The sequence below is a fragment of the Arachis ipaensis genome, chromosome B6, assembly GCF_059453495.1.
Source record: "Arachis ipaensis isolate K30076 ecotype BB chromosome B6, ASM5945349v1, whole genome shotgun sequence".
Lineage (NCBI taxonomy): Eukaryota > Viridiplantae > Streptophyta > Magnoliopsida > Fabales > Fabaceae > Arachis > Arachis ipaensis.
The window spans coordinates 31,444,638-31,455,533 of NC_142441.1; the positions used below are offsets into that span (position 1 = coordinate 31,444,638).

Below are 10,896 nucleotides of genomic sequence, written 5' to 3' on the forward strand. Positions count from 1 at the left end.
TAGCCACTATAGCATTGTATACAACTGTAATCAATTTGCCATATTTCACATCATTAGGGAAATTTATTTTTGCACCCAAAATCAGTTTTAGAATGAATTAAACCTAACATGGACTTCTCTCACACAAATAAAAAACAATGAACCAACTCAAAGAAAACAGAAAAGTTGCGTTTCAAAAAAACAAAAACGTGACCGCTTTTTAATACGATCCATCTAAGCTAACTCAAATTAAAGAAGAATCCATTATTACAGAACCCAGAAAATGGATAGAAAACCTCTACAACTTCAGCTGAAGAAGCAAAGCATGGATTTGAAGGAAATTTGGGAGAAACAAGAAAACAACGGAAAACTCACCTTCGTCTTGAGTAGGAAGAGATGTAGTTGCGATGGACTTGTAATAACGATGATGATGCCGCGGTGGCGTTCTGGATGACGACGATGAGACTTTGGTAGCGCTGGTCACAAAATGGAGAGAAGACAAGAGATATGTTTTCAAATTTGGAAGAAAGTAAATTGTGAAATTTTAATTCTCTGTTTACTAGGGTAAATACGTAATTGTGTCTTTATTTGTTCTTTTTTATCCGTTTTCATCTCATAGGAGAAGAGAAAATATTATGCTGTAGGACACTACTATTTTCATTTTCTCTTCACTTTCTTTGGTGATCCAAATAAAAGAAAAGTTAAATTTTCACCCAATTTCTTTTCCTATATTTTCTTTCCCCCATATTCTCTTGAACCGAACACTGCATAAAACTAAAGGATTAAAAAAAAAATCTTTTTATAGAATATAAAAATATAATAATATTATGCAATACAAATTTTTTTTATAAATAAGTCTAACTAAATTAAATAATAAAATTTGAATGAATGAATAAACAACAGTAATAAAAATAATTTTTTTGTAGATATTAGATCAATTTAATTGTCAAAAAAATTTATACGTATAATATTATTCTAAAACTTTTACTCAACATTATTTGATAACTATTCATTTACATATTTTTTTAGCATATTTTTTCTTAAAATAAATAAATAAAAATAAACATAAAAAAATTTAGAATGAATAACATAAAAATTGGTAAATATTAAAGTGTATCTTAAAAATATTTTTAATGGATAAAAATATATATAAAATTCGTAATTATTAAATTTTTACATTTTATCCATTGAAAATAATATTTAAAATATATTTTAATATTTATGAATTTTCTCTCTATTTATTCGTTTATTTATAGTCGTCTCGTTCACATTTAATCTCGTAAAGCACAAATAAATGAAAACCATTGATTTTAGGGCAAATGAGAATGAGAGCAAGCATTTAGTGTTAGTTTACTGATTTCTCAAATCTACCCAGATGTATGAAACCCGGAGTACTGTGCTACAACTTTGACTTTGCGGGCCACCCATGGATTTGCGTGATTAAGAACATTCCGCGAAACCTCACATCAAAACTACCCCTTCCTCCTCTCCTAGAGGCTAGAGTTTTCTTCTCTTCAATAAATAATAAAATAATACTCCTCAAAGCCCCGCACTAAGATTAAGATTTAAGAATTAAGGCCAGGCAATTTTTTTATTGATATTCTGTATAATTGCACATTGTATTATATTAACGGTTTCTAAGCTGTTTTCCAATAAGATTCAGATCGTGTTTATTTGGTCGTTTTTATATCAAACTTTGATTTGATCATGATCATAATTTATTGTTTGCTAATAATTAAAGCAAATGAAACTACATGTCTAATAATTTGGTATTCAAACATATCGTTAATATAAGAAAAATAAGACTAATCACATACTTTTTTATTAAAAATAATAAAAATAAACGATTGATTATATATTGTTAAAAATTAATGTTCAAAACTTTTACGTACATAATTTTCTTGAATGATAGCATAAAAAAGAATAAATTATTGGATATAAAGAATGAATAGATTCTTTATTTTTATTGAAAATTTAATCTTATAAAATATGTTATATAAAAAAATTTTCAATGTTTTTTAATTTTATTAATTCATGTAAAATACAATATCTTATAAAATTAATTTAAAAAAATAAAGAAAATCAATTCCAAAGGACATAGTATAAGTAAAAACCGTAATGAAGGTTCTAGAATTTCAGCTAAAAGCATTCTCAATAGTCAGTAGAAACCTTGAGGCCTGCAACTTCATTTTTTTTTTTTGGTGACTCTGCAACTTTATTTATAACAAATAAATTTGGCCAAAAAAAGTAAACGCCCAAAAAAATAAAAGTAATGCCATATATAATTTATTATTTATAGTTAATAATTAATTATTAATATTTAAAATATTGATTAAAAATATAATATTAAACTAAAATTAAAAGTTTTAAACTGCTCGCTAAGAATACTGAGAATATAACAGCTGGTTTCAAACTTTTTCAAAAAAAATAAATAAAATAAAACACCATATGGAACCAAGAAGAGGGAGTACGCAATACACGTACACACTACACACTTAAACAGTGTATCCAACCAATAGGAAGGCACGATTGAGACCACACAACCAATAGAAAATTTTAGACTTTATTTATCAAGTAATAATAGTGAATACAACTTACTTTTTAATATTATTTAGTTATTAGCTACTTGTTTAATAGATTTTCTAAAATAAATATTTTAAATATTTTATATATCGATATAGATAATTTGAATAAAATTTACGTTTTTGTGTCTTATTATTTATTTTATTTATAATATAAACAATTAATTATGAATATATAAGATATAAATTTTTAAACAAATATCACAAGTGCATATATGATAATCAAAGTTAGCATAGAAATATAATTATAATTAATTTATTTACACGATAAACGAAATATAAATATTTATATAAATATAAAAATATAATTTTTTAAAATAATAAAATGTATTAATAATTTGATTTTGAACGATTTAAATTAATAACTTTCTCATATTTGTTTGTACTGAATTTTTAAAGATGAATGATTTTAAATAATATGAAAAATAGGCGGTTTTAACTCACTAATTAGTTGACGTACAATAATTTTTAAAAAACAGCAACACATAATTTAAAAATAATAATTTTTTAAAAACCAACACATTTAAATTAGCACTCAATAAAATAAAAAGCATAAAAAAATTTAAAAATTTTGATAAACAAAATTTGTATGATATATAATTTAAATTTAAAATTTTTAATATAACAAAATTTTAAAAATTTTTTATTGTATTTTTTCTAAGTATTAATCTAAATGTGTTGGTTTATAGAACAATCATGTATCTAAATGGATGATTTAAAATTACTACTGTTACTTGAATTCATATGTTCTTCTTTTACTTAAATTGTACGTCTACTAATTTAAAAAGTTGAAACCTTCCACTATTATTTGAAATTATTTTAAAAAGTTTAGTATAAATAATATCAAAAAGTTATTAATTTAAAATTTAAAATATAAATGAGATATAAATTAATTAAAATAAATTTAAATAATAATAAAATATATAAATTTTTAATTTTTAAATTTATTAAAATTAAATTATTATTATTATTTTATTATTTATAAAAAATATATTTTTATATTTATAAAAAAAATATTTTTATACTTATAAATATTTATATCTTAATTATAGTGTAAACGAATTAATTATGACTATACGCAGAATATATCAACTTAACAACTTTCATATATCATGTATACACCTATAATATTTGTTAAAAAAATTGTGTGCAAATTACCTATATCAATAAATAAAATATTTAAAATGTTTATATAAAAAAATTCCGCTTGTTTAATAAAAAAAATATTAGTATTGCAGGAACGTACGAAGAAATTTCTAATCATACTTCAATTAATTCTTGATTAGATGCTTAGGATTTATATCATGAGCCACGGCCGCAACAAATACACTTGTATCTGTACGTAACTTAGGTTAGTTACTGGAAAGAGAAAAAATAAAAAATAAAAAACAAACGAGCACGTTCTACCAATGCGTGAGCCTTTCAATTGTTGAATCTTTCTCTTTCACGCTTTCCCTTTTTCTCTCTACCCTTTTCAGTTTTCACGAGAAGGAAGAAAGAACCCAATACTCCCTTCCCTTCTTTCTCTTCCAACCCAACCTTCAGTTCAGAAAATCATAACTCACACCTCACAACCGCTTACTTGCTTCACTTACACGTTGTCGCGATTTGTCGAATTTTTCCTACAAAGTACAAACTCTCTCGTTGTTCGATAATTGTGCATAGTTTTTTTTTTTTCTATATTTTTTTCAAATTAGGGTTTCGGATTAGTACACAATCTAACGGCTGATTCGATAGCTTCGTACTGATAATTGGGAGAAACAATTGTTAGATTGATTTCTCCAGGTTTTGATTTCTCGGATCTGAATGGGGAAGGGAGGCCAAGATTATGGGAGGCAAGAGAAGAAGAGTTCTGATGATTCTTCGGATCGCGACACGTTCAAGGCGTGGGCTAAGGACGTTCGAGAGTGTGAGGAACACTTCAAGGTGAGCGTGAAAACTGGATTAAGCAGTGAAGAAGTTGAGAATCGGAGACGGATCTATGGTTCCAACGAGCTCGAGAAGCACGAGGGTCAATCCATCTGGAGTTTGATCTTGGAGCAGTTCAACGACACCTTGGTTCGGATCCTCCTCGGCGCCGCCATCATTTCCTTCGTGCTCGCCTGGTACGACGGCGAGCATAGCGGCGAGAAGGATATCACGGCCTTCGTGGAGCCCCTGGTGATCTTCCTGATTCTGATTGTGAACGCCGTGGTTGGGGTTTGGCAAGAGAGCAATGCGGAGAAGGCTCTAGAAGCCTTGAAGGAGATCCAATCGGAGCACGCCTCTGTCATCCGTGACAACAAGAAAATCGCTAGCTTGCCGGCGAGGGATCTTGTTCCCGGTGATATTGTGGAGCTTAAAGTTGGGGATAAGGTTCCCGCGGATATGAGGGTTGTTGAATTGATCAGTTCCACTTTGAGGCTGGAGCAGGGATCTTTGACCGGTGAGAGTGAAGCAGTGAACAAGAGCAACAAGCCTGTGGCTGAGGATGCCGATATCCAAGGCAAGAGGTGCATGGTTTTTGCCGGGACGACTGTTGTTAATGGGAATTGCATCTGCTTGGTTACTCAGATTGGAATGGAGACTGAGATTGGGAAGGTTCATCAGCAGATACACGTGGCCTCGCAGAGTGAGGAGGATACTCCCTTGAAGAAGAAGCTCAATGAATTTGGAGAGACGCTGACTATGATAATTGGGTTAATTTGTATTCTTGTTTGGCTCATCAATGTTAAGTACTTCCTTTCCTGGGAATATGTGGATGGGTGGCCCAAGAATTTTAAGTTCTCATTTGAGAAGTGTACGTATTACTTTGAGATTGCTGTGGCATTGGCTGTTGCTGCTATTCCGGAGGGTTTGCCTGCGGTCATCACAACTTGTCTGGCTTTGGGCACTCGCAAGATGGCGCAGAAGAATGCCTTGGTTCGGAAGCTACCTAGTGTGGAAACTCTGGGTTGTACAACTGTGATTTGTTCGGATAAGACTGGTACATTGACCACTAACCAGATGTCAGTGACTAAACTGGTAGCTATTGGCCATAATGTAGACACGTTGCGAGCATTCAAAGTGGATGGAACTACCTACAATCCAGCAGGTGGTAAAATAGAGAACTGGCCAGCTGGTGATATGGATGCTAATCTTCAGACGATAGCGAAAATAGCCGCCATCTGCAATGATGCTGGTGTCACACAGTCGGATCATAAATTTGTCGCTCACGGAATGCCTACAGAAGCGGCCTTGAAGGTGCGCCCTCCACTTGTTCTTTAGCTATTTTCCCATGTCGCCTGCTACTTGTGATTTTCATTTGGATTAACGGTCATTTTGAAAGTGGTATCTTAGACTGAGCAACTTAGCTATTCTATCATTGGCCCGCAGATTGGTTCATTTAGTTCTATCCGATCCTTATGAAGTTATTCTTATAGCTAGTAGAACTGTTTTGACGAATTTTGTGCTGTCCCTTGGAATTCCAGGTTCTGGTAGAGAAGATGGGCCTTCCTAAAGGATCAAAGGATGTAAACTCGGCAAGTACGAGTAGCTTACTACGTAAGTTAAATCTCTCTGGCATAAATTGTTTGCTTCAATGCAACAGTGCAGTTGTTTAATGCCTCATTTTAATACACTGAACCACTTTCAAAAGGAGTTTCCTAATTTTGTTGTCTGTAATGATAACTTAGATTGTTGTATTTTACATAAGTTGTAATGCAAGATGATTATATCTGGTAACTACTCTGTGCTGTGTGGGTAAAGTATTTGAACGGGAATATACATATAGATTGTAATTGTAATTTGGTGAGCATGGAGACAAACTTAACCTAATTTACTTGCTTGACTTTCAAATTTTAATCTAGGTTGTTGTGAATGGTGGTCTCAACGTGAACGGCGGATTGCTACCCTTGAGTTTGACCGTGATAGAAAATCAATGGGTGTCATTGTAGACTCTAATGAACGGAAAAAGTCGCTTCTGGTTAAGGTATTATATGTTATTGTGGCCTTCTCTACTTAAAAATGAGTATTCAGATTATTCACCCCCCCCCCCCCCCCTTTTCTTTTTTTTTTTCTTTACTACTATCAATTTGTTATGTATCACATGATTGGTTATAATTCTGCTTAATTTTGCATACAGAGATGATATGCTATTTTTCTTTTGTTCGTTTACTTTAAAATAAATTGATGACTTCTTTTCTTGGGGCAAATATTTTTCTGAGTGAGGCACTTCTGTGTGAAATAATTTTATTTATACTGAAAGTAAAGCAAAGTTACTCAGTGTCATCATGTATAAATAATTTAAATGGCAGTCGAAGGTGACAGTTTCCGCAGTTGCAATAAGTGCAGCAATCCATGGAACATGCGAGAATGGCATCCTGGGTTCCTAAAAAGCATTTGAGCATGTTTCCAGAGGCTAGTCTACGAAACATGAATTTTAATGAATGTAATAATATGAGTTCTTTTCAGCGGCCTGTTTTTGAATTGATATTTTCCAAATTAAGTTGCATGGGATGTTTGTCTAGGCTCCTTCTCTACTGTCACATTTTTCTGCTGTAGTCGTATTTCCTGTAGCACACATGAGCACAAGCATGCTTTTGTTGTTTCTTTTTCTGATTTCCTTTTCTTTTCTGTTGGGAGAATTTTAAACTGATGTTTAGACCAAATTTTTATAGGGTGCAGTGGAAAATGTGTTGGAAAGAAGCACTAAAATTCAGTTGCGTGACGGTTCTGTTGTGAAACTGGATGCTAATGCTAGGAAGCTTGTATTGCAAGCTCTACATGAAATGTCAACTAGTGCTTTACGTTGTTTGGGATTTGCATACAAAGATGAGCTACGTGATTTTGTAACCTACAGTGGTAATGACGATCATCCAGCTCACCAGCTCTTGCTTAATCCTTCCAACTATCCATCAATTGAAAGTGAACTTATTTTTGTTGGCTTGGTTGGGTTGAGGGTAAGTTTTAAGATTTTTTTGTTCTTTCTCACTTTCATCATATCTGGTTGGGTTGGTGAACTTTGTCAAATTAAATGCTGCATTTACACATAGGATCCACCTAGGGAAGAGGTGCACCAAGCCATCGAAGACTGCAGAGCAGCTGGAATTCGTGTTATGGTTATTACTGGAGACAACAAGAACACTGCAGAAGCTATATGCCGTGAAATAGGTGTATTTAAATCCAATGAAGAACTTACTTCAAAAAGTTTAACTGGGAAAGATTTTATGGAACTGCGCGATAAGAAAGCTCATCTGAGACAGGCTGGTGGGCTTTTGTTTTCAAGGGCTGAACCCAGGCACAAGCAAGAAATTGTGAGGCTGCTCAAAGAGGACGGTGAGGTGGTGGCCATGACTGGAGATGGTGTTAATGATGCACCTGCATTGAAGCTTGCTGACATTGGCGTTGCTATGGGTATTACAGGAACTGAGGTATTATGTTTTCACTATGATCACTCCATGTTTCTCATTCGATAAGGGGTAAATAGTAAATATTAGTGATTAGCAATCCTGAGATGTATGGGTTTGTAAAGTTGTCCGAACGCAAACCTAGTCTGTTAGGGCCTTGTTCAATTTCGTTGTATGAAGTTTGATAGCATAAACTTGTGGTCCATCAATTGTTATCTCATGGTTATTAAAAGTTATTAAATTATTATACAGCAATTATTAGTTAGGATAAAATTATACAGTAGTCATACAGAATGCGCCATGTATTATACTTACATTCGAAAAATATTACTAATTTCCAGCAGTATGCTATACTATTAAGTCTTATACCATTAGAGATTATCCTATACTATATGGTACACCAAATAGGGCTTTAGATGAGACCTTTGTGACTAGTTATTGAAATTCGATAAAAATAAAATAAAATAAATAAAATTTAATTTGATTATTTTATTTTGCATCTAGCAAACTCACCACACTTGTTTCATGGTATTCCAATCTAGGTGGCAAAGGAAGCTTCAGATATGGTGTTGGCAGATGACAACTTTAGTACCATTGTTGCTGCTGTTGGAGAGGGTAGATCAATCTACAATAACATGAAGGCTTTTATCAGGTAAGTAAATTTCTCTTTTTGTTTCTTTTATTTTGTTTCAAATTTTTGGTATGCAAATTTTTATCGAGGTGAAGGCCCAAAATTTTATATATACAACAGAGTTTGTTCCTTAGGTGCTCATGACTAATGAGAGGCAGTGATTGCTTCATAATTGACATTTGTTGCTTTTAACTATCAATGATCCGTGCCATGGTTGGCAATTGCGACATATGGTCTAATTTAATGACTTAAACAGTATAGAAAATGAAGGTTAATTTGCGATATTACTTCCTTTTTCAATTTTATTTGTGTTGTACAGTTGTAGTTCTAAAGACAAATGAACTAGTACAGGTGAAATGCCTTTTCCTTTCTTACGCCTTCACATTTCTTTTAAAGGGATGGCAATTTGAAAGAATGCTTGAATATAAGACTAGAACTTCAAGTTCTAGATGCCACTTTATTTTTAAGTGAGTGATAATTGTAATTTTCCATTTTGGCTTAGTCTGAATCTTAAAACAGTGTTGCATGGCTTTTCATATACTGAAAAATCAATTAAGCACATTTGCTACAGTTCTCAAAAAAGTGATTTTTGAAAATTTTTAACTTGAACTCATAATTATTTGTTTTATATTTTTTGGGGGAGTAGGATAATATAGTTAAAATGTTGAAAATAGATTTTTTGAGAAGTTATTCTGTTCAGCTTTTGGGAACACACACACACACACACACAAACTTGCCGTATATGACTATATCTAGTTTTCTACCTTTGTTTTGTATATATATAATTATATATACTTGAAAGGCCCTCTAATGATAAAGTCTAACTAATATCCTTTCCTTGTGTCTGATTTATACAGGTACATGATCTCTTCCAATATGGGAGAGGTTGCGTCTATATTTCTAACGGCTGCATTAGGTATTCCTGAAGGACTGATACCTGTCCAGCTTCTATGGGTCAATCTTGTGACCGATGGACCCCCTGCAACAGCTTTGGGATTTAATCCTCCTGATAACGATATAATGAAGAAGCCTCCTCGTCGCAGTGATGACTCACTGATTAACATGTGGATCTTATTCCGCTATCTGGTATCTTTTCCTTTTATGTCCCCCTCTAATCTGGGCATTATGTTTCAAATGCTGATAAAATATATTGATTACTTATTCTAATCTTCCCGCTGTTATGCTTCAAAGGTAATTGGGATGTACGTTGGAATAGCTACAGTTGGTGTCTTCATCATATGGTTTACTTGTGGGTCTTTCATGGGCATCGATCTTTCAGGGGATGGACATACTCTAGTCACTTACTCCCAACTTGCCAATTGGGGTCAATGCCCCACTTGGACCAACTTCACTGCTTCCCCCTTCACGGCTGGTAACCAAGTTGTTACCTTTGATGGGCCCTGTGATTATTTCCGTACTGGCAAGGTGAAGGCTATGACACTATCACTCTCGGTGTTGGTAGCAATTGAAATGTTCAACTCCCTCAATGCTCTTTCTGAGGATGGAAGCCTTTTGTCAATGCCCCCGTGGGTCAACCCGTGGCTACTCTTGGCAATGTCTGTATCATTCGGTTTGCACTTTTTGATCTTGTACGTGCCATTCTTGGCCAAAGTATTTGGTATTGTGCCCCTGAGCTTGAATGAATGGCTTTTGGTTTTGGCTGTCGCATTTCCCGTCATTATAATCGATGAGATTCTGAAATTCATTGGGAGGTGTACAAGTTCGTCTCAAACATCAGCCGCAAGGAAATCAAAGCAAAAATCAGAGTAGACAACTTACCGTAGTGTTTAGAAGAGAAGTTGCCGATCCCTTCAGTGGAATCCAATTTGATATTATTGAGACTGAAGACATGGCCACAACTCTAAGTAATTATAGTTTAGTACTATTTTTAGGACTCTCTCTAGTCTTCATCCCATTTTATAATTAACGAGGGATTGTAGCCTTGCAGTGAGTGCACACTATATGTTGCATTATTTTTTTTTGTCTTGTTTTTGTTCTTTCAACTTTCAAAGGATTTTGAAATAGAAAAAGGAAATGACCTTGATTTCTCATGCATTTGTCAACCTGATACAAGACGCATTGTTTAGTTTTTTGTCAATTAGAACTCAGTATGGACACTACGATTGAAACCTATTGGATTATTTCTTCACCCCGGGATCCTTATAGAGCACGATTTTACTCTAATATTCCTGCTTTCTTAATTCTCCATCATACGCAAGGAAAGCGCTTTCTCATGACGTCCGTGTAGAAACTGCATTGTTGGTTAACCCACACAAGTTTTCTAGTTAGATGAACGCCCCATCCCATGTGTTCAAAAATCATTTTAGTCAAGTTGATT

The 10,896-nt window shown here is 33.3% G+C and overlaps 1 protein-coding gene across 1 annotated transcript; it reads left to right on the forward strand.

The window, feature by feature from the left end:
• The first annotated feature begins 3,887 nt into the window (after positions 1–3,887).
• LOC107648700 (calcium-transporting ATPase 4, endoplasmic reticulum-type) lies at positions 3,888–10,607 on the forward strand. The gene is made up of 8 exons (XM_016352521.3): positions 3,888–5,783; positions 6,011–6,083; positions 6,389–6,510; positions 7,199–7,480; positions 7,574–7,951; positions 8,470–8,579; positions 9,416–9,644; positions 9,750–10,607. Exons 1-8 carry the CDS (start codon positions 4,368–4,370, stop codon positions 10,326–10,328), a joined length of 3,189 nt encoding a protein of 1,062 aa, XP_016208007.1. The 5' UTR covers positions 3,888–4,367; the 3' UTR covers positions 10,329–10,607.
• Positions 10,608–10,896: the final 289 nt, after the last annotated feature.